A 24,970-nucleotide genomic window follows, 5' to 3' on the forward strand; every position below is an offset into this window, starting at 1 on the left:
ACAGGTACACCTCCAATTGACTCAAATTATGTCAATTAACCTATCAGAAGCTTCTAAAGCCATGACATAATTGTCTGGAATTTTCCAAGCTGTTTAAAGGCACAGTCAACCTAGTGTATGTAAACTTCTGACCCACTGGACTTGTGATACAGTGAATTATAAGTGAAATAATCTGTCTGTAAACAATTGTTGGCAAAATGACTTGTGTCATGCACAAAGTAGATGTCCTAACCGACTTGCCAAAACTATAGTTTGTTAACAAGAAATTTGTGGAGTGGTTGAAAAACAAGTTTTAATGACTAATCTAAGTGTATGTAAACTTCCGACTTCAACTGTTTGTTATACATGTCACACAAACAATACATCAATTGAAATGGTTTCCCCAATACCAAATATCTCACCATCCATGTACCCGAAATATCTACACCAGCACATCTTTTAGTATGTTTGGCTAAAATATGAATTCATACTATGTAGTATGCTAGTATGGGGCATTTGGACACAGTGTGTGGGTGTGGCTACATACCGGTGGCAGAGTGACTTGTCCCGTGACCTCCGGAGCCTGCATGCTGAGGGTGTCCTCCCCCAGGTCCTGCTCCCCTGCGCTGGGGTATGGAGGGGGTGGGTAGGGTGGGTACTCCTCCAGGTAGGCTTCTGTCTGATGGGGGGGCGGGGGGCAGGGCTCTGGCTCTTCCTCCTCCAGCGACTGGGGCAGTGTGTGGCTGGAGGAGGAAGAGGGCTCTGGGATGGGCGAGCGGGGCGGCTGAGGTGGAGGCACTTGTGCGTCTTTCTCTGTCTCGGCGAGGGACGCTGCGGCGGCAAAAACTTGGGACATAACCGTGCGATCTCGGGATCCAACGGCACTGGCGCCCTCCTTCCATGTTCCTCCACCTTCACCCTCGTAGGGAGACGCCACAACAGTCTCCATGGCTGCCAGTGTGGTCTTCTGGTAGAGCAGCTTCTGGATGTTGGGCCCCGCGGGGCCCTCAGGCTCTGTAATGGAGCTGCGCTTCTTGAGGGGCCGCGGGGCATGGTGCAGCCGGCGGCGCAGGGCCTCCAGGTCGGCGTCGCTAGGGTGCCGGTGGGGGTGCGAGATGAAGGGGAGGAGCTTGGTGGGGCTGAGGGGACGAGGGGCCCGCTCTGTCTCCTGGCCCCCCTGGCTCTCAGGGGCCGGAGGCGCCAGACCGGGACCCCCCTGGTCCACTTCGAAATCGCCGGCCCCCGAATAGATGGAGTCCTGAAGGAGCAACTGCTGCCCCCCACTGCCTGGGATGACTGGCTTTCCATACACTATCAGAGAAAGAGTGAATGGTCAATGCGTGTGAATGGGATCAAGCAAGCTGCTTCATAGCAATAAAACAATCGAGCACGCTAACACAATCCCCATTACATCTTTTAAAAGAGTAAGGCTGTAAGTAGGGACATTTAAGGCAGGTATTTTGCAAAACAGAAAATGCAGAATGATTTTAACAAATTACTCAGTTTAGTAACCGAGTAAAGATCCAGGAGTCACAGGAGTAGCCAAGACACTACAGTAGCCCATGGCTCCTTCTCTCACCTCTGGGCTGCGTGCGTGTCAGAGTGCCCCCGCCTGTCCTGGGCTGTTGGGTGTACATGGAGTAGATGGAGGAGGCCGCCACCGTCTGTGGCTTCTGGAGGACAGGCACGGCCACTGTGGACTCTGGAGGATCGGGGGTGAAGGGGCGCACCGTGGCCGCCGGAGGAGCCTCCTGCTTGGGGGGCAGAGGCAGGGTGTGGCTGTGGATGGGGATGGGAGGAGGTGCACACAGATGGAGGGAGGCGGATGGTTTTGCCTTGCCCGGGAAGGTGCCCGTGCTGTAGGGCGGTTTGCCAAAGGTCGGGGGCTTGGTAGGGATAGGAGGTGGCACCTTGCCCAGAGCCTTACCACCAGCCTATTGAGTCAAGAAGACCGTAACATACATAGTATGATGAAAATGAAATGCATAGTAATATCACTGCAACAAATGTCAGTTAACAGCAGTTTTTATCCAATGCAACTGCCAGTTCATACACATATCCGGTATTACATATGTGGGCCATAAAGGAATCAAATCTCCAACTAAAAAACAATTCAACCCTGTATATCAAAATACATTGAAGCTGCTTCATTGACTAATCAGGCATTTTTGGAAAAAGCTAAACAATGGAGAGTGGAATAATCTATATCTCTCTGACCACATTCTCTGTGGGTCTGTGATCATTTCTAGCAAGAAAGGAAGTCCGGTAGGGAGAAACATAGCAAGGGAGCATCTTTTAAGTATAGTGTATGACCCTTGAGCCTCTGTGGATACTGTATGGGCTCCCGAGTGGCGCAGCGATCTAAGGCACTGCATCTCAGTGCAAGAGGTGTCACTACAGTCCCTGGTTCCAGGCTGTATCACATCCGGCCATGATTGGGAGTCCAATAGGGTGGCGCACAACTGACCCAACGTTGTCTGGGGTTTGGCCGGGGTAGGCCATCATTGTAAATAAGAATCTTGTTCTTAACGGACTTGCCTAGTTATATATAAAATAAAATAAATGTTCCTAAAAATGCTTCTGAAAATCAGTGCAGTACCTGGGCATCCCTCAAGAGGTCCTCGCTGCTCTGATTGTTCCGTGAGGGGACGGGAGGCGGGGCGTCAAACATAGAAATGTGACGCCCCTTTTGGTCCTTGAGGGTCTCGGCATCTCCTGCAACCACAGAGGAAACCACATCCGAACATTATCTGAACCATATGACATTTACATGATCAAAACCATATAACATCCATTCCATATTAGAACATTATACAAACCATATGACATCCACATAAGAACGTTAACCGAACATTATCAAGATGCTAAGAATCAAATACACATCACAATCACTGTAACCAGTCTTTATTTTGAATATATTCCCAGCATCAGTTTAATAAAACACTATGCTACATCTCAGGGGGTGACCTGACATTCATTTCGAAATAATATGGCCTTTGAAAGAATTCCCTTCTTTAATTCAATATTGCCCATTCTTTTCTATTCGGATTTGTTCATTCATGCAGTGGAACTGACCCCAACCCTGGTTCCTAGCCAAGTCTAAGGAAGATACCTGAGCCCTGTGAGGAGAGGCTGGACATGCGAGGCAGAGTAGAGGACATGCCATGATGACTGCCGCTGGACTCCGCACTGGAGCTGGACCAGTCGGACAGCTTGGACATCTTGGATGACTGGAAACCTGTCAGAGCGTGGAGAAGTGTTAACACTTGAATTGCAAAAGGCAAATAGATGTACACAATCTACTACTGCACAGTTACACACACTAACACACAGCCAACGCATTCACTTGCACAAACACACAAAATCGCAATTGAACACACAAAGTAAAATCATCCATAACGAAACAACGTTTTTACCTGAGTAGGGTTTAAGCGGTCTAGGAGGGGCCTTCATGGAGGAGTCTGGCATTGGTAAGGTGGTGGTGCCGTCGGGGTAGGCAGGCTTGATCAGGAGCTCCTGTCGGCTGGGCACCGGAGGCCCTGGGGCCGCGGTGGAGGACAGGATGTAAGGGCCCACGGCCGCCACCCTGGAGGGGCCACACGGCTGCAGGGCCTGGCTCTTTGTGGGGACCTGGAGAATGTTTGGGTAACACTTTATCTAAAGTTAGCAGGTATGATGCTTTATTAGTATGAGCCTTAATAATATCCTATTATGAGTCTTATAATATGTAATGTTACCCTATGTAGGCCAGGGATGGGTGGCCCACGGTTTTGTAGGCCCGCGGATCATTTTCCATTAAAAAAAGATATATATTATAATAATAACAATAATAATAACAAAAACAACGTTTTTAGGAACTCAGTCGGGGTCTCATCTTACTGCTGAGAGTTAAGGGGGCTGCTAAAACGTTTTACTTGCATGGCGAGAGGGGGCAACAAAATTTCACTTAAGTGCCCCCAAAAGTATGGATTTGGGTACTCGACACTTGAGCCACTGTGGACCCTCGTGATAAGTTTGGATTTTCTGTGGCCCCCACCCCCATAAAAGTTGCCCATCCCTGATGTAGGGACGCAGGAGTAAAAGATTCCTCCTGCACACATCACATTGATCTCGTGGACTGCTCGGTCTATGTATTGGTGATACATTTCCCTGGCCCCACTCCTCAGCTTAGTTCCAATAAACGTGGAGCTGATGTGGTCTGTTGAACACAGCATTAAGGGAACAATAAAGCTTTTGAACTTTTAACCTCGTCTTGACTCACGGGCAGGTTCTCCTTCTGCTGTAGCGCTGCCTTCTTCTTCCACAGGCGTTCGCGGAGTTCGGCCACTCGCTTGTCCATGGTGGCCACCTCCAGGTTGCGCTTGCTCAGGCTCTCACGCTGCTGTTGCAGCTTGGCACTCTGGTCCTGGTTCAGTTTATTCCTCAGCTTAAATCGAGAGGAGAAGAGAGAAAGAGCTAGATTCAGCTTTGTGTGTGTATAGAGCTTTTCCCACTACTGAGCCGAACTAAGCCGAGGAAAACCAAGCTCTACTGAGTTCTGAGAAAATCTCTAAGAAAACTTCAGAGACAGCAGTTTTATTCTGGGGTATACACTATATATACAAAAGTATGTGGACACCCGTTCAAATTAGCGGTTCAGGCAATTTCAGCCACACCCGTTGCTGACAGGTCTATAAAAGCGAGCACACATGCCATGCAATCTCCATAGACAAACATTGGCAGTGGAATGGCCTTATTGAAGAGCTCAGTGACTTTCAACGTGAAACCATAATAGGATGCCACCTTTCCAAAAAGTGATTGTCAAATTTCTGCACTGCTAGAGCTTCCCTGGTCAACTGTAAGTGATGTTATTGCAAAGTGGTAATGTCTAGGAGCAACAACGGCTCAGCTTCGAAGTGGTAGGCCACACAAGCTCACAGAACGGGACCACCGAGTGCTGAAGCACGTAGTGCGTAAAAATCAATTGTCCTTGGTTCCAACACTCACTACCAAGTTCCAAACTGCCTCTGGAAGCAACGTCAGCACAATAACTGCTCGTTGGGAGCTTCATGAAATGGGTTTCCATGGCCAAGCAGTCACACACAAGCTTAAGATCACCATGCGCAATGCCAAGCATCGGCTGGAGTAGTATAAAGCTCCCTGCCATTGGTATCTGGAGCTGTGTAAACGCATTCTCTGGAGTGATGAATCACGCTTCACCATCTGGCAGTCCGATCAATGAATCTTGGTTTGGCAGATGCCAGGAGAACGCTACCTGCCCGAATGCATAGTGCCAACTGTAAAGTTTGGTGGAGGAGGAATAATGGTCTGGGGCTCTTTTTCATGGTTCGGGCTAGACCCCTTATTTCCAGTGAAGGGAAATCTTAACACTACAGCATACAATGACATTCTAGACGATTCTGTACTTCCAACTTTGCGGCAACAGTTTGGGGAAGGCCCTTTCCTGTTTCAGCATGACAACGCCCCCATGAACAATGCAAGGACCATACAGAAATGGTTGGTCGAGATTGGTGTGGAAGAACTTGACTGGCCTGCACAGAGCCCTGACCTCAACTCCATCGAACACCTATGGGAATTGGAATGCCAACTGCGAGCCAGGCCTAATCGCCCAACATCAGTGCCTGACCTCACTAATGCTGAAATCAGTGCCTGAACTCGTGGCTAAATGGAAGCAAGTCCCCACAGCAATCTAACATCTAGTTGAAAGCCTTCACAGAAGAATGGAGGCTGTTATAGCAGCAAAGGGGGGACCCAACCCCATATTAATGACCATGATTTTGGAATTAGATGTTCGACAAGCAGGTGTCCGCATTCTTTTGGTCATATAGTGTATGTTTCTCGTCCCGCTGTGTTCATGATGTATTTTTGCAGAGTCTACCTGTAAATGCCGCAAAAAGAAACTTGTGTGGAAGCAGGCTAATATGATCTTTTCTTACCTGCAGCTCCTTGTAAAGACGCTCCAGCTCGCCGGCGGAGCTCGGCCCGTCATGAGAAGACTCCACCTTGACGCTTTTCACGGTCTCCAGCTGCCTGCTCAGCTCCTCCACTCTGGAGACGGCCACCAGGAGCTCACGCTGCTTACTCTGAAACAGCCCGTTCATCTGCTCTATCTCCTCCACTATATGGCCAGGCACACACACACACACACACACACGCAAATCAACAAACACACGCAAGCATGCACATACACAGACAGAAGGACACGCATGTTAGTCAAACTTGAAAAGTAACATTTAGAGAATGCTAATGATGTGTTAGTTCAAACCAAAATCGAAATGTTCCGTTAACTTCAAGATTTTATCTTAAACATGTTCTGCGAACGTCTGGTATGGCACATTTTCTTTTAAATGATTGAGAAATGTTTTAGCTAACATTTCCCCCCAAAATTGCACCTTCAGGTTCAATAGTTTTTTGATGTCCAAATAAATAACCTTAATACACAACGTTCCCATAACTGTCTGGTGTACATTCTCGGAATACACAGAAAACTGGACAAAAAAAATATTCTGGAAACTAAAACCTGGAATCTTCTTTTGACCCAAAAGTAGTTAGCTGGGTGTACGCTGTAGGCCAAAGCCAACCATCTAAAACAGTGGCATTTCGTGTGAAGCAATGTCGAGTGTGTCAAGTTGGGGGAAAAAAACCTCTTCATCGAGTGTCCTCGACTCCTCCCCCCTTGGCACTAACCCAGTTTGCTGTTGCTTTGCCGTTTCTGCTCCACTTGACCCTTGAGGGCCCGCACCCGCCGCAGCTTGGTCTCCTGGTTCTCAGCGTTCTCACGGAGCTGACGTAGTCTCTCCTGCTCTGACGCCTGCTGCTGCCGCTGCTCTTGCAGCCTCAGGTAGCGCAGACGCTGCTCCTAGCCGACCAAACAAGAAAACACTTACAAGTTCAGATTCAAGTTTTTAATAATACCCACGGTGTATTAAAGTAGTCAAAGTAGTAGTATTTGGTCCCATATCCCTGGCACACAATGACCACATCAAGTTTGTGACTATATACAAACTCAGCATTTGCAGTTTGTTTTTGGGTGACTTTTGTATCATGTCTTGCCCAATAGTAACTAAATACGGAATATTGTATTGTCATTCTGGAGTCACTTTTAGTGCATGCGAGAATAGAAGATGTTTCTGAACACCTATACAGTCACATGGAGAAGCACAAAGATGATAGCCCCCTCGCTCTGGATAAGAGCGTTAGCTTAATGACTTAAATGCTAACCTTCGCTGTTACCGGTAATGGCGAGAGGTTAGCATTCTCTATTGTAGCCTTTGTAAACTTCTAACTCAGTGTAAGAGGTCACACAGACGTTCCAATGTCTTTAAAGAAAAATACTTGCCTTTATTATTAGAGCTTAATAAAGAGAAGGCGGAGGGGACCGTGTGAAGAACTGTCTAGGAGGAAACCTCGAGAGGAACCAGACGCTAGAGCAAGGCTATTCAAGTGGAAGCCTATGTCAAGCTAATAAGCATTGGTAAGAAAGGGAAAGAAACAACTTATTTTTTTATTTTTTTATTGGACATTGTCTCATCTAGAGCCCTGCCATACAGGCCTATCTGCCTCACGCTGGTCTCGGCATGAGACGAGGTAAAGAATGACATGTCTTGACCTTATTTAGTGGCGGTGCTTCTCTGCCAAACGAGTCAATGGGCTTGTTTGACATCGACTGCACGGATCTACAAATCCCCTTACATCATAAATAATTACTGATGATTATTTATAGCCAAGTCGGTCAGTCAAAATTTACCCACAACGTATCATGCTCTCCAACATGGCCAATGTCTTGCCCTACCTTTGAGGCCAGGAGCTGCTGCTGCGAATTGATCTGCTGCTGTTGCCGTGACGCCATCTCCTGCAGCTCCGAGAGGGTGATGTCCATGCGAGGTGGTGCCACCTGGGGGGGGGGGTAAATAATGACAAAGAACCTGTCACACCACACCATTAAACCACCAGCTTCCACCTTCCTTCATTGTAATGTTGTACAATTGTTTCACTCACCCCATTTTCCATGCATCGGTCCACAGGGACCATGACCATGTTCCTTTTGGCTGAGTGATCGGAAACCCTTGATCCACCTATACAAGACAAAATACAGCTGTCTTGGGAGTGTGTGTGTGTGTGTTTCTATCTAACTGTTGGAGAGGGACATGCATTTGCTTCACAACTGATCATGGGAAGTGTAGAAAGAGGTGAGAAGCTAATTGCTATTTTGGGAAAATTCCACATCCGGGGGGGGAGATCTCTGTTAAAAAGGGGACTCCAATTTGTTTGTGTACTACAGTCTGTTTATGACCAAAGACGGAACAAACATGACCCGGAAAACCGACACAAGACCCCCGAGCACTGCGCCATGAATACGGGTCATACTCTGAAGATACAGGATGAAAAGGACAAGTATGAGTTGTAGAACTGCTCATTATGTAATAACTGGTGGAGCAGCCAAAAGAACCAGGCCTCGTCCACACAGTTGCTCTTCCCGTGCCAGTGTCTGACGGTTATGCAATGCTGTTTTGCGAACAGCTTATATGGGTAACCAAAAAAAGTCAGAACAACAAGGCCGATCCCTTTAATAAGCTCTTTGGGGGTCCACAACTCAGGCTTATTAGTTATACAACCCAAATCCTACACCTTATACGGTAATAACAGCACAAGCAAAACAGGGAGCCGAGCCAGACTGGTTGTAATTGACTACAATCGTGTCCCGAGAACAAATAATAAAGCCTTTGTGCTGTGATATCCCTTGCACTGCTCTGTTGCGTAATACGGCTTAGTCCTGCGTAGGGGGCCCGTCATTCCAAGCAACTAGAAACCCAAACACATGGACCTACACAAGGTTCTCAAATGAACAGAGAGCCTTGGGTTAAGAAAGAAAGGGCTTTCTGTTGTTTTCAAGTGACATAAAGGACTAAGTTATGAAGGGGCATCACATAGTGGTACCATTGAAAAGAACATGACCTTGGCTAATCGTCTCATGAAAACGCAACGCAGATATTTGAGGAGAAATAACAAGCACAAAACCTAGATCACAGCAATGAAAGTAAAGTGTATTGTTCCCTTTGGGCTCACTTTAACCATGAGGATGGACGTATTCATGACACCAATTCTGTTGCAAAGCGGTTCTTAAATGGAAGCAAACGGAGAGGGACCTACCTGAATTTGGCCAATAAAAACATGTTTTACTCTGTTTGCTTCCGTTTGGTTCTTAAAATGGTAAATGGTTTCCATAATGAATACACACCAGCTGAGAGGGCGGTTAATGGTTAGCATGCTCTCTCAGACTACAAGGTGCAGTTGTTTAAAAAGGTGCTTACACATGTGGAATCTAGGTGAATTGCAACAGCACTAGGCTGCATTCAAAACAAATGTCCCCCCTCACCCGTAACATGGCGGAGACTCACGCTTGAGCCGTTTACTTTCGGCCGTGGTCCACCAGCATCAAACAGCTATAAAAACTATAATTTTTTTGTTATGAAATATATTTCACAGCGATGTAGATGGTACAATGATTCCCTACACTATTCAGTGCTTGTTTTCTCACAAACTGAAATTGAGTGAACAGTGTCGAATTTTGGCACCCAGGAATTGACAGAGCAATTCCCTACATTGGCCGCTTGACCTGATTTCCGCTAAACACAGCCACAAAATCAAAACAGCTTTCCCATTTTGACAACAGATCCCTGTCCCTGTCAGGAGAAATCAATAAGCGAATATCACAGCTAGGGTTGTAAAGGGTCGGAAACATTCCGGTAAATTTAGCCAATTTTGCTTAAATTCATCAAAAAGCTTATAACAGTGAACCTTTTTTGTGGGATACACATAAGGCAATACTAGGTATTGTGGCATAATTGGGTTAGACTTTCCCCAAGTCAATGGAATTTCAACCCTCTGCATGCACAGTGTATTCTTCAACCATATGTACAGCTGATTCTCAAGATCTTGCACACCAATTAGATGCTATTGATCCCACACTACTATACTGTCTGAGCCAAAGACTACTTGCTTTCTGGTAAGTTTTGATTACAATACTGGGTGGGGTGAATATATTTTATGACATACATGAATTTTTGTAAACTAGTAAATAGTTGCCTACAGCAAAGTGTGTAACAAATTGTCTAACATGTTAACAATTTCTGCTAGTTAGTTTCTGCTACCATGTGGGTTTTAGCTTGCTTGAGCCTGCTAACTGAGGAGTATTAATTCACCAGTATCTTACAAAGGAGTTGTTTAATCTAAGTGCTTCATTATTTATCTGTACCTGGAATTCTGTGTTTTTTTTAACTTGTTTTTATTCTCATCTTTACAGGAAAATGCCACAGGCACTATCTGATGTGTGGAGACATTTCACTGCAGCTAATGTAGAAGGAAAAGCTGTGTATTGTGCCAAATCATATGTGAAGAATGCAACACAGATGCAGAATCATCTGGCCAAGTGCATAAAGTTACCTCAGTGCTCACAACAAGCAACCTCTGACAAAAGTCCCTCTACTTCTATTCGAGGTGAAAATTATGAAATCAGACACCTTCTCGATAGCAACAGTTCACGGTCATCTTGGAATCAGAAGTTTTTAAGACTCAATGGAGGAACGTAGTCAGAGAAATGCTGTTTATGCAACTGGTTCATCTCTGATGCTCACAGGCAATGTGTATTGAAAGAGATTTCTGAATGTTCTTCGCCCAGCATACACCCCTCCAACCAGACATGCTTTATATACTCATTTGCTGGATACAGAGTTCAAGTGAAGGTCAAGCAAATCATGGAGAAAGAAGACTATTGCAATCATCTCTGATGGGTGGTCGAATGTTCGTGGGCAAGGAATAATTAACTACATAATCTCCACCCCTCAACCAGTATTCTACAAGAGCACAGACACAAGGGACAACAGACACACCGGTCTCTACATTGCAGATGAGCTGAGGGAAGTCATCAATGACCTTGGACCACAGAAAGTATTTGCACTGGTGACAGACAATGCTGCGAACATGAAGGCTACTTGGTCTAAAGTGGAGGAGTCCTACCCTCACATTACACCCATTGGCTGTGCTGCTCACGCATTGAATCTGCTCCTCAAGGACATCATGGCACTGAAAACAATGGATATACTCTACAAGAGAGCCAAGGAAATGGTTAGGTATGTGAAGGGTCATCAAGTTATAGCAGAAATCTACCTCACCAAGCAAAGTGAGAAGAATAAGAGCACCACATTGAAGGTGCCCAGCAACAGCCGTTGGGGTGGTGTTGTCATCATGTTTGACAGTCTCCTGGAGGGGAAGGAGTCTCTCCAAGAAATGGCCATATCACAGTCTGCCGATATGGACAGCCCCATCAAGAGGATCCTCCTGGATGATGTATTTTGGGAGAGAGTGGTAAGCAGCTTGAAACTCCTGGAACGTGTAGCAATAGCTATTGCATGGATTGAGAGTCAATGCCATCCTGTCTGATGTTTAAACTCTGCTTGCAGATGTAAGAGAAGAAATCCGTACTACCCTGCCCACTTCACTGTTGCTCCAAGCAGAGGAAACTGCAGTTCTGAAATACATCAAAAAGCGTGAAGACTTCTGCCTGAAGCCCATACACACTCCAGTGTACATGTTAGACCCAAGTATGCTGACAAGAGCATCCTGTCTGGTGCAGAGATCAACAAGGCCTATGGTGTCATCACTACTGTGTCTCGCCACTTTGGCCTGGATGAGGGCAAGGTTCTTGGCAGTCTGGCGAAGTAACACTTCCAAGCAAGGGCTTTGGGATGGAGATGGAATATGGTAGTTGTGACAACATCTCATCAGCCACCTGGTGGAACGGACATTGTGGATCTGATGCTGTTTCCCCTGTTGCCTCCATCATCCTCCAAATCCCACCAACAACAGCTGCCTCCGAGCACAACTGGTCCTTGTTTGGGAACACACACTCCAAAGCACGCAACAGGCAGACCAATACAAGGGTTGAAAAATTGGTGGCCATCCGGGCAAATTTGTAGCTTTTTGAGCCTGACAACGAGCCATCCTCAACAAGGTTAGAAAGTGACAGTGAAGATGAGGCCTCAGTGTCTGATGTTCATTGAGGAGGTCCAAAACATACAGATGTATGTTGAAAACTTTATGGGATCATTGGAGATCATTCAATGTTCCCTTTCTTTTGTTGTTCAGTGAAATCATGTGAAGACTCTATTCATTTAATTAACGTTCAATTCGTAACTAAATATTTTTTTTTTTATTTCTATTGGAAGGATGGAATAATTTGCAATTATTATAATATTTTTTTATTTTAATTTTACCCCTTTTTCTCCCCAATTTCATGGTATCCAATTGTTTTTAGTAGCTACAACTCCCGTACGGGCTCGGGAGAGACGAAGGTTGAAAGTCATGCGTCCTCCGATACACAACCCAACCAAGCCGCACGGCTTCTTAACACAGAGTGCATCCAACCCGGAAGCCAGCCGCAAAAATGTGTCGGAGGAAACACTGTGCACCTGGCAACCTTGGTTAGCGCGCACTGCGCCCGGCCCGCCACGGGAGTCACTGGTGCGTGTTGAGACAAGGATATCCCTACCGGCCAAGCCCTCCCTAACCCGGACGATGCTAGGCCAATTGTGCGTCACCCCACGGACCTCCCGGTCGGTTACGACAGAGCCTGGGCGCGAACCCAGAGTCTCCGATGGCACAGCTGGCGCTGCAGTACAGCGCCTTTAACCACTGTGCCACCCTGGAGGCCTGTAATTTGCAATTATGTCTACTTATGATGAGGTAAAAGGTTTATGTTTCTGTCTCCATATGATATGGTAAATATATCCCAATGCAAAAAAACATCTACATTTATATGGAATTAGTATTAAATTGCATATATTCCCGTTAATTCCCAAAGTTTCCACCTCTGAATATTCCCCAAAATATGCAACCCTAATCACAACACTGGCAGGTCAGTATACTGCGAAACTGTCATTTCACTATTACTGCAGATATATTATGTACATTTTCTGAAATTACAATGCAAAAATAAAATACAAATCCTATGTGTAGCACCTTTAAAGTGTGTTAAAGTGTTCCATATTCTACATCATATGGGGGGGGATTGTGTTATTACAACCAACAACCACAACAGACGCTGTGACAATAGTGCCACTGGGTTATGGTAAGTTCCTTTAAAATATACAAAATAGAGAAGAGAACGCAAAAGTAGCAAAAGAAGGATTAAGGACAGCTGAAGAATCTTTCTGCCAGGCATTTACATATGTCTTGGTATGTGTGGGCCATGTGGCACACAGGGTGGCATGGCATTGCTTAGGTTAGTCACAGACAGTGCCCGTGGCATATCATCATCACCACACACAGGCTGCATCATGAACTGCATCCTATTCCTTATAGTGCACAACATTGGCCAGGGCCCATAGGCCATGTGGGACGCAGTCAGTCAGAAAAATCCTGGGTGACCTTTGGGCCTGAGAGAATGCAGGCAAGACATAAAATGAGAGTGTACCCTGTTAAATAACGATGTCCCCAGCAGCCGCAAGAGATCAGAGATTTTAATTATCTCAGCAACGTTTAGAATGCTTGGCATTGTGCCATGGTCAAAACCACATGCGTCACCAAATAACAGGAATATATACAATCTTATCACATATTTTCTCTTTGTTATTTTGAGTTTTTACTTCACATGTGACATAGTTCAAATCCAATTGTGGCCATGTAGCAACTCTAATATGGTAACAATTGTATTGAAATTCATCATCCCAACAATGGGGACAACGAAATGTGTCTGCCAGTTAGAATAGTAGCCGGCTGTATTAACTTTGGCTCAAATGTAACGGAATATAGGACGAATAGAACATTGTGTACACCACACACATAACAGTCAGTAAACACACCTGACTACCCAGGCTTCCCTATTTTTCAGGCCACACTTGACACATTCAGTTACCACACTATTTAACATCCAGGGTACTGGTGGGGGATGGGCATTGATAAATGTGTGTTTGTGGCTCTCACCCGACTCTCTGCAGGGTGCCCGTTCGTGGCGCAGGAGGAAGCGAACCTCCCCCCTCTGCTGTCCCCAATGCTGGAGCACGTCCAGCATTCGCTCTCCGTCACTAATGGCGCGTTCTGGTGTGACAAAGAAAGATGCCTGAGTAAGCGGTTCTTGAGTCCAAGGCACGGTTCCATTTTGGTCCCTTGCCTCTTACCCTTCAGGTGTTCACATCTGACGGGATAGTGGTACTGCTTTCACCTATTACATCACTTTTAAGATTAGTGAACATCGAAGCTGTAGGGGCTAGAGAGTGAAATGGAACAGTTTTTGTTGGGGGGGGGGGGGGGGGGGGGGGTTACTCCTACCCACCACTGAAAACTTTGCCCTACGATTGGTTTCTTTCAGTTCAACACTGATGAGTGCAGCCCTCCTTAACATAAACCTAGAGTTAACACTGCCGTTAAAAGTTAGCCAGGATATGTCCTGGCTGGTCTAGCAGTAATACCACAGTCTCACACATGACTACGGTGAAGGGCCCATGCCCTTCTAGCACTCCTCTCCTACTTACTTCAATGTCTCATTTTTACTGCAGCAGACGGAGTAAGAACAGTTCTGAAACTCACCTGAACCTCGCCACATTTCAGCTAGGTAGCATTCTCCCTCCCCGGGCTCCTTGCACAGCTCCACCACATCACGACACAGGGTTTCCGGGGTAACGGGCACCTCTGTGAAATGCTGGTCGTTATTGCTGAGGTACACGGTGAGGAACATCTAAGACACAGTGAAAAATAGACCATTAGAACAGTGTTACTTGACATTGGTGCTATGTACAATATGATAGAATGAGAAACCCTGTTAAAAAGAACATCTGGGTCCAACCCCAGACAAATCTGGGTCCAACCCCAGACAAAGACTGAGCCAATTCAGAAAACCCATCGCAGTGGGGGACTCGCAAAAATAGTGAGAACAGAGTAAGTAGCACATTAGGTACCTGTTCTATTCGAAAACAAACAGATGGTCAATGTCTATTTTGGATCCAAAAATCTTACAGGGAGTCATTTGTCAGTGTGGTCTTTTTTCCTAATAGGGGCAATTCCACAGTAACGGAATTGGGCTGAGACTCATATTTTTTACTTAAAATGTACGCCAAACAAAAACCATTGATTTAAAAGTTTACAAACCATACAACTCTACGCACAATGACTACTTTTAAGAAATTACAATGAACATAAAAAATAAAACATTTACTGGAAGTTTGGTAACAGAATTTCAGTTAAATCTCCCTCAGTTTATGTGACCACATTTCCAAACACTTAAAAATCTGCTCCGAATTAAGATTCAGAGATAGCTGACATCCCATTCTTTCTGCAGACATGACATGACACCCTGAATTTGAAAAAAAATCTATTTTGGTTATTGAACGTGAAGTGGATTTACACCCGGTAACAGAATTGAGGCAACAGAATTTCATCATTGGTCCTTGATCTATACTACACAGAAATGCATAATTTTGGATATGAAGGTCATTCACCCTAAATACGTATACAAAGGTGCAATATCCTCGTTTGCATATGGAGGTATTATTCTACACACTGGCTATTATTTTATTGAGCTCCACCACCAAACAAGACCAAATGTGGTTGGTCTAGAACAAATCTGAACCAATCAAAGACGTCCATTTTTCACACGTTTGGACATCAAAGTACAGCACAGTAGAGATATGTAGAGTACAGTACACAGTAAATATAGTAGAGTATAGTACATTATAGGGTAATGTACTGTACCTTACTCTACTGAACTATATTCTACTTTTATTTACTGTGCTGAATTATTCTCTACTTTTGTTTACTGTACTGTGGTGTCCAAACGTATGAAACATGGGTGTCCGTGACCAAATAAAGAATTTAAAGAGATGGGGCTCATGGGGAGGTGTCAATAAGAGCCGGGAGAGGTTACGTTAGAGATAGAGAGTAGAGAGGTTGTCCTGACTTTTCTTTTTCTTTTTCTTTCTCTTTCTCTGACAACAGAAGGAGAAAGGAAAACATTTATCAGCTGAACATAGTACGCCAGCAAAATGGAGAACAGTAGCAACTGTTTGTGACTATTATGATTTCCCATTGTACCATTTCAAATGCAGACATTCCGTTACCAATCGTTCTGACATTCTGTTACCGATTTGGTAACAGATTTGAGTTTCAATCCCTTAATAATTCATGAAACAAATTCGATATCAGTAAAAACACTAATTAACTGGTGGGGCCTATTTAAAAAACAAAGCGTATGATTTCTTAATCTATCCCTGCTCATGAAGGAGAGAAATCAGAAAATATCTTAAAGATATGTGGGTTTTTGGAAACAGAATTTTAAGGCACATGGCAATGTTTCTTAAACTTACAGAAGACAGAAAAAGGTTATCCTAAACTATACTGAACAAAAATAAATGCAACATGTAAAGTGTTAGTCCCATGTTTCATGAGCAGAAATAAAAGATCCCAGAAATGTTCCATATGCACAAAAATATGTTCTCAAATTGTGTGTACAAATTTGTTTACATCCCTGTTAGTGAGCATTTCTCATTTGCCAATATAACCCATCCACCTGACAGGTATGACATATCAACAGGCTGATTAAACAGCATAATCATTACACAGGTGCACCTTGTGCTGGAGACAAAAGGCCACTAAAATGTACAGGTTAAACAACAGGTATTTCTGTCTGTAATAAAGCCTGTGCCCTCCCAGGCCCACCCATGGCTGTGCCCCTGCCCAGTCATGTGAAATCCATAGATTAGGTTCTAAGAAATGTATTTCAATTGACTGATTTCCTTTTATGAACTGTAACTAAGAAAATAGTTAAAATTGTCACCTGTTGCATTTTTTTTTGTGTTGATATCAGTTGGCAGGGGTCTAATTCAACATGATTGTGTTTTGATGTATTTCTAATACCTTTTAAGACTTTCTGGTAGATGTTTTCTAAGACCCCTTTTCCATCTGTCTGACAATTTGTTTATTCCTAATTTTGAGGATGGAAAATGGTTGAAACGCATATATGCCTTAATTTCTCAAAAATATAGACTTGTGGCTTTCATTTGTCAACCAATTTGACATGGTCCTATGAACTTCACATGTTGTGCTTATGGGTCCTTTTACATAGAAGTTACCACAGGGAATTCCACAAATAATAATGGCGTTGCTTCAACATCTGGAGTGAGCCAGCCCAAAGACAGAATGGGGACAGTCTGGGAACTACTCCAGAACCCCCTCTGGAATTATAAAGGAGCAAATGCAGTTCTGAAAATTTTTTCAAAGAGAAAACTGGGTCTCAAATTCCAATAGAGCCAAGCTCCAGTCTCTGAAAAGGAAAACATGATGAAGAGGCAACACTGTCAAGGACACTGGTCCTCAAGAAACGGGGGCAGGCTCTGTGAATTTGACCTTTCACAAGATTCTACATAGGTCAATGGTTTCATTTCAAATGCGCAAACGCTGCAGCCAGCCACTGTGACAACTGTATATGGGGGACATAAGGGTTATAGAGCCAAGTGCAAGTCAGCAATTTCTTCGCACCATAAATAGCAGGCCAAGCCAAACACGCTCCGCTGCCCAAAGGTATAGAGGATGCAAGAAGCGATCATTGACTTGTTGCTTCGTAGTGGTGGTCTGGCATGGGGCCTGAAAGGTCTATATCACTGAGGTAACAGATGGGCTTTAGACTGAAGATGCATCCCAAAATGGCACCCTTTTCCCTAGTGCATTACTTTTGACCAGGTCCATGAGGTGCCATGTGGGACACATCCTGAGAGTAACATGGAAGCTGTCCTGTAGACTCTGCCATTGCTGCAGCACTACGTTCCCACTAACAACCTACAGCACCTACCATTCCGGAAACCTCTGCCTAAAACCAGTTATAATTTGGAGAGAATCCATATAAAATCAGGAGATTTAGAACTTACTAAACTATCAATCTGATTGGTTTTCAAATTATTTGTCAAACTGAGCTGTCCACCAATTTCCTGAAATTTGTCAAAGGTGTTCAAGCCTGAACCCATTCATGATAAATCTATGATGTCAAGCACAGTTGGATTATGGAGAGAAACATAATTATGCCGAGGCAACAGTATAAAATAACAAAGCCTTCCACATCCGCCACAAACATCTGGCATTTAACAGAAGTGGCTGAGAGACACGTAACAATGCTAAACCATAATAATGCCGACTGATCCTACATTTGTGAAACCGTGGCACAAGCTTGCCAGCTGACACTCCACGCACCAATTCAAGTATCCGGTTTGAAGCAGCTGTGCACTAAAGGTTTAAAAAGAGGCTTTTTTTTTGTTCTCTTTTAAAATATGCTCTCAATCTGGGCACTGGATCAGACTACAGCTGGGGATATGACTGACTGCCTTTCTGTCCTAGTCACGCTAGGAGTACAAGAAATCCACAGACTGGCAATTAGAGTTAGGATAACATCATGGCCATGTGCCCTCTTAAAGGTAGACTCTGCCATATGACATCATCATGCAAAGCCAGAGGACTTCCTGTTTGCAGAAAACAAGATAATTCATGTCCGCAAAAAGACCACTTCCCAACTTCCCGGCCTCCCTTCAGACATGCACACATTGGGGAGTGGCAAATACCCATTGTGACGCACAGATGTTCCAAACTCAGTTTTAGACGAGACTGACTTTATGACCAAAATGTGCGTATTTACATTTTGTAGTCAATTTTGACACTAGAATAACTGTTTCTGACTCCTATCAATGCCACATAGGGGATTTGCAAGGGGATTCATTGCTTTTTAAAAGGCAGTCGCTCTTTAACAGTATATAGCTGAGTTGAATCCTATTTGTGTCTTTGTAAAGCTGCATAAAGAAACATTTGGATCCCAGCTTGTTCCTCTGTATACCACACTTCTCAACAGCAAATATATTTAAACTAACGCTGTTCATCAACCAAACCACACGTACACTAATGTACTAATTTATTGAGTGGTAATATGAAAACGTTGGACTAAATATACATCTTAAGGAAACCCATGCTTCAACCAGTACAGAAGTGGGGCATGGTGTCAGAGGTTGATAAAGTGAAGAGAAGTAGGCTGTCATTTTCTGTTTCACTGCACTGGGCCGTCATTTTATCACATAGGGCAAGGGCTATGGGAAGCAGTAGGCACATTGGGAGATCTGAGTGAGCCTTGAGGCCATCTAGGACAATCAGAGATGAAGTGCACCCTACTTGGTAAGGCTCATTAAAAAAAGTTGATGTCTAAAAAGGCCTAAAAATGCTGTGAAAATGCCCAAATATCATTAAATAATGAGCAAAAGATAATTATACTTTATTTACAACTACAATTCTGAAAAAAGGGGCCGTGAACATTGGGGGCTTATGCTAATTCCTTGGCATGTCCCTGTTTGCTTGGCACCACTCACTGAATGCATGGCTTTTGTAAGACTTGTCGAAAACAATTCGGCCGAATATCAAATTACATGCAAAGTAGCACACTTGTATTTCCATACACAAATGTATAGGGGAGCTATCATTGCTGGCTCTTGGCCTGCATCCGAAATTGCACCATATTCCCTATGTAGGGCAATACTTTTGACCAGGAACCATAGGGATCTGGTAAAAAGTAGTGCACTATGTAGGGAAAAGGTTACCATTTTGGATGCATCCTTGCAGTGGATGATCAAGCCTTTAACAGAACAGGGGAATGTTCTTTTCCCCTCAGAAATCTTTTCCCCTTTGCGAAATTATATAATTGTATACATTTGCTTAAAGAAAGAGATTTTGTATAACAAGTCTCAAAAAGGTAGGGGTTAAAATGATTGACACCCCTAAAGATTCTTAGAAATAAAGTAGTCAGAAGTGTAGTAGTACTTGGTCCCATATACCTAGCAAGTTATGACTACATAGAGCTTGTGACTCTTCAAAGTTTGTTTTGGTTTTGTTTCAGATTATTTTGTGGCCAATAGAAATGAATGGTGGGGCCTCCCAAGTGGCACAGCGGTCTAAGGTACTGCATCGCAGTGCTTGAGGCGTCACTACAGACCCGGCTTCGATCCCAGGCTGTGTCACAACCAGCTGTGACTGGGAGTCCCATATGGCATCGCACAATTGGCCCAGCGTCGTCTGGGTTAGGGGAGGGTTTGGCCGGGGGCGGCATTACTTGGCTCATCGCGCTCTAGCGACTCCTTGTGGCAGGCCGGGCGCCTGCAGGCTGACTTTGATCGTCAGCAGAGCTGTGTTTCCTCCGACACATTGGTGGAGCTGGCTTCCGGGTTAAGCGGGCGTGTGTTAAGGAGCGTGGTTTGGCAGACGCCTGACTTGACCTTCACCTCTACTGAGCCCGTTGGGTAGTTTCAGCAATGAGACAAGATCGTAATGAAATTGGGAGAAAAAAAGCTAAACAAAACATAGTCATTAATGTATTGTGTCATTTTAGAGTCACTTTTATTGTAAATAACAATATAATATGTTTCTAAACACTTTTACATTAGCGTGGATGCTACCATGATTCTGAATAATCAAATAAAATGTAAATCTTATTGGTCACACACACATGGTTAGCAGATGTTAACGCGAGCGTAGTGAAATGCTTGTGCTTCTAGTTCCAACGGTGCAGTAATATCTAACAAATAATCAAACAATTCCCAACTACCTACAGCTGAAGTCGGAAGTTTATATACCCCTTAGCCAAATACATTTAAACTTGGTTTCTCACAATTCCTGACATTTAATCCTAGTAAAAATTCCCTGTCTTAGGATCACCACTTTATTTAAAAATGTGGAACATCAGAATAATAGTACAGAGTGTGATTTATTTCGGCTTTAATTTCATTCATCACATTCCCAGTGGGTCAGAAGTTTACATACACTCAATTAGTATGTGGTAGCATTGCCTTTAAGTTGTTTAACTTGGGTCAAACATTCTGTGTAGCCTTCCACAAGCTTCCCACAATAAGTTGGGTGAATTTTGGCCCATTCCTCCTGACAGAGCTGGTGTAACTGAGTCAGGTTTGTAGGCCTCCTTGCTCACACATGATTTTTCAGTTCTGCCCACAAATTCTCTATAGGATTGAGGTCAGGGCTTTGTGATGACCACTCCAATACCTTGACCTTGTTGTTCTTAAGCCATTTTGCCACAACTTTGGAAGTATGCTTGGGGTCATTGTACATTTGAAAGACCCATTTGGGAAGCTAAAACTTCCTGACTGATGTCTTGAGATGTTGCTTCAATATATCCACATAATTTTCCTCCCCTCATGATGCCATCTATTTTGTGAAGTGCACCAGTCCCTCCTGCAGCAAAGCACCCCCACAACATGACGCTGCCACCCCCGTGCCTCGCGGTTGGGATGGTGTTATTTGGCTTGCAAGCCACCCCCTTTTTCCTCCAAACATAACAATGGCCATTATGGCCAAACAGTTCTATTTTTCTTTCATCAGACCAGAGGACATTTCTCCGAAAAGTACAATCTTTGTCCCCATGTGCAGTTGCAAACTGTAGTCTGGCTGTTTTATGGCGGTTTTGGAGCAGTGGCTTCTTCCTTGCTGAGCGGCCTTTCGGGTTATGTCGATATAGGATTTGTTTTACTGTGGATATAGATACTTTTGTACCTGTTTCCTCCAGCATCTTCACAAGGACATTTGCACTTTTCTCACCAAAGTACGTTCATCTCTAGGAGACAGAACCCGTCTCCTTCCTGAGCGGTATGACGGTTGCATGGTCCCATGGTGTTTATACTTGCGTGCTATTATTTGTACAGATGAACGTGGTACCTTCAGGCATTTGGAAATTGCTCCCAAGGGTGAACCAGACTTGTGGAGGTCCACAATTTTTTCTGGGGTCTTGGCTGATTTCTTTTGATTTTCCCACCATGGGAGGTGCAGTTGCCATACCAGGCTGTGATACAGCCCGACAGGATGCTCTCGATTGTGCATCTGTAAAAGTTTGTCAGGGTTTTGGATGACAAGCCAAATTTCTTCAGCCTCTTGAGGTTGAAGAGGCACTGTTGCACCTTCTTCACCACACTGTCTGTCTGTCTGTGATATATACGCCCAGGACCATAAAACTTTCCACCTTCTCCACTACTGACCCTTCGATGTGGATAGGGGGGAGCTCCCTCTGCTGTTTCCTGAAGTCCACGATCAACTCCTTTGTTTTGTTGACATTGAGTGAGAGGTTGTTTTGCTGAAACCACACTCCGAATGCCCTCACGTCATCCCTGTAGGCTGTCTCGTCATTGTTAGTGATCAAGCCCACTACTGTTGTGTCGTCAGCAAACTTGATGATTGAGTTAGAGGCGTGCATGGGCACGCAGTCGTGGGAGAACAGCGAGTACAGGAGAGGGTTGAGCACACACCCTTGCGGGGCCCCAGTGTTGAGGGTCAGTAAAGTGGAGATGTTGCTTCCTACCTTCACCACCTGGGGGCAGCCCATCAGACAGTCCACTGAAGTGGGTCTAGGGTAGCTGGTAAGGTGGAGGTGATACGATCATTGACTAGCCTCTCAAAGCACTTCATGATGACAGAAGTGAGGGCTTCGGGGCAGTAGTCATTTAGTTCAGTTAGCTTTGCCTTCTTGGGTACAGGAACAATGCTAGCCATCTTGAAACATATGGAGACAACAGACTGGGATAGGGAGCAATTAAATATGTCCGTAAACACACCAGCCAGCTGGTCTGCGCATGCTCTGAGGATGCGGATAGGAATACCGTCTGGGCCAGCAGCCCTGCGAGGGTTAACACATTTAAATCTATTTCTCATGTCAGCCACTGAGAAAAAGGGGGAGGGGGACACACGCAGTCTTTGTTAGCAAGCCACATCGGTGGCACTGTATTATCCTCAGAGCGGGCAAAGAAGGTGTTTAGTTTGTCTGGAAACGTGACGTCGGTATCCATGACGTGGCTGTTTTTGTAGTCTGTGATTTCGTGTAGACCCTGCCACATACGTCTCGTAACTGAGCCGTTGAATTGCGAAGGGATGCCTGTACCGGCATTTCGTTTGTTTGATTGCCTTGCGAAGGGAATAACTACACTGTTTATATTTAACCATATCCTCAGACCTCTTTCCATGGTTATACGTGATGGATCGCGCTTTCAGTTTTTCGTAAATGCCGCCATCCATCCACAGTTTCTGGTTAGGGTAGGTTTTAACGGTCACAGTGTGTACGACATCTCCAATGCAATTATTTATAGTGTATAAATCAATGTTGTTCTCCGAGGCCGACATATTCCAGTCCGCGTGATCAAAACAATCTTGGAGTGTGGCTTCCGATTGGTCAGACCAGCGTTGAATGGTTCTCATCACTGGTACATCCTGTTTGAGTTTCTACCTATAGGTAACATTGATCTCTAATTTGCTTTGGTAAAATTCCCAACTACAATAAATGCAGCCTCCAGCCCCTCTAATATTCTCACTCATCATTCATGATTTATTCAGGATTATGCATAATCATGGTAGCATCCACATTAATGCAGAAGTGTTTAGAAACATATTCTATTCTTATTTATAATAAGTGACAATACATTATTTTCCATTAATTCCTATTGGGCACAAACTAATCTGAAACACAACCAAAACAAACTGCAAATGCATCCAACATGTTTATAGTCACAAGCTTGATGTAGCCATTGCATGCTAGGAATATGGGACCAAATACTAAACTTTTGACTATTTGTATTTATAAGAATCTTTAGGGGTGTCAATAAACTTCACCCCTACCTAAAAAATAACGTATGACTTGTTAAACAAAATCACTTTCTCTAAGCAATTATATTAGTACAAATTATTTTATACAGTTATTATTGCTAAACTTTATCAAGGGTGTCAATAATTTTAGACCCCACTGTATATCTTGGAGAACCAGAAGTAGAATAGAATACTTTACTTCCTGTTAGAGAATTTGTCCTATAGGCTACACTGTATTCCAGGTAGCCCCCACATACTGATATTTCCAGTTTTCAGAATAAGACGTGTGCATAGGCAGTAGTTGTATTAATAAAGTCACGATGGAATTGAAAACAATCCATTCTAATTCTATGGATAGATTCTATATAAACACTTCTGGCAGGCGGCTTGATTGAATACAATTCCCCTGATTCACACAGGGGAAAGGCAGAGCACTTTGACTTTGCATGTGGGAGCAGCCCTAATAACACAACATCGCCCTTCTATTCAGACAGATCAGACAGCTTGGGGGTGAAGTTTCCCCTAAGTACATATGTAGGATCAGCATCCCCTCCCCCAATCCTAAAAATGCAAAACTGACCCATGATGAGTGTCTGGGGCAACTTAACACTATTCTGATCAGACATTGGCCTGCGAGGTCTAGTCTGTGGTAAAAAATAAAATAAAAATGTTTCACAGTGTGGGGCATCTAATGAGATCGGTGAGGCTAAGCTTCTCATTAATTGCGCATCAGTGTGACTGAGAACAAACGTCATTAGCAAAAGGGATTCTAATTGGTAGAGAATAAGGTGATGAGCTAAGTGCTATGAGATCTTTGGAAAGATTAGCTGTAATTGCAAATTGTTCCTCTGTTATTAGGCGACATAAACATAGGTGTCAGGCATTTGACCACGATGACTCGGACTAGAGAATCTATAATCTCTTAACAAAATTTAAACTAAAAGGTTGTGTATTTTATCATGTAATCATGAATAAATCACTGTTGATAGGGATAGACTAAATGAATCGTGGATGGTGGTCTTAATCCGAAATCTAATTACTGACAAAGCCCTTCTTGCGCCTGTAAATTTCTTCCCAAAAAACAACTTTGCCTTGAGGAAATCAAAATAACCTTTTTTTGTGACTTATTGTGCTGTGGTGCTATAAATGCTGAAGTGCTCAAAAGTAGGCATGGGAAGAGAACAAGTTGAAATGACACACGCAAGTTGTTATCGGACCAACTGACCATTTCATTTGGTTAAACAGGTTGAGTGAATTGTCGATATAGCATGACGGACACAAATTGAAAGCTAATTAATTGGAAATAGAGAGTTAAGTTTGCTGTGACGGCAGTTACAAGCTA

The 24,970-nt window shown here is 44.1% G+C and overlaps 1 protein-coding gene across 2 annotated transcripts in view; it reads right to left on the reverse strand.

The window, feature by feature from the left end:
* The window catches only part of LOC109890487 (apoptosis-stimulating of p53 protein 2), a 43,484-nt gene that overhangs the window by 11,689 nt on the left and 6,825 nt on the right, over positions 1-24,970 (reverse strand). The window contains exons 2-13 of one of the 2 annotated variants that reach the window (XM_020482427.2): positions 14,563-14,710; positions 13,960-14,073; positions 7,978-8,054; positions 7,772-7,873; positions 6,667-6,838; positions 5,916-6,097; positions 4,241-4,405; positions 3,396-3,609; positions 3,092-3,217; positions 2,579-2,694; positions 1,559-1,913; positions 527-1,290 (exon numbers count right to left, since the gene is read on the reverse strand). In XM_020482427.2, the coding sequence (XP_020338016.1) occupies positions 527-1,290; positions 1,559-1,913; positions 2,579-2,694; positions 3,092-3,217; positions 3,396-3,609; positions 4,241-4,405; positions 5,916-6,097; positions 6,667-6,838; positions 7,772-7,873; positions 7,978-8,054; positions 13,960-14,073; positions 14,563-14,710 (2,535 nt within the window). Of the gene's footprint in view, positions 1-526; positions 1,291-1,558; positions 1,914-2,578; positions 2,695-3,091; positions 3,218-3,395; positions 3,610-4,225; positions 4,406-5,915; positions 6,098-6,666; positions 6,839-7,771; positions 7,874-7,977; positions 8,055-13,959; positions 14,074-14,562; positions 14,711-24,970 lie in introns of both variants that reach the window. The other variant, XM_031828118.1, reaches the window with a different exon arrangement.

This window comes from Oncorhynchus kisutch, linkage group LG1, assembly GCF_002021735.2.
Source record: "Oncorhynchus kisutch isolate 150728-3 linkage group LG1, Okis_V2, whole genome shotgun sequence".
NCBI lineage: Eukaryota > Metazoa > Chordata > Actinopteri > Salmoniformes > Salmonidae > Oncorhynchus > Oncorhynchus kisutch.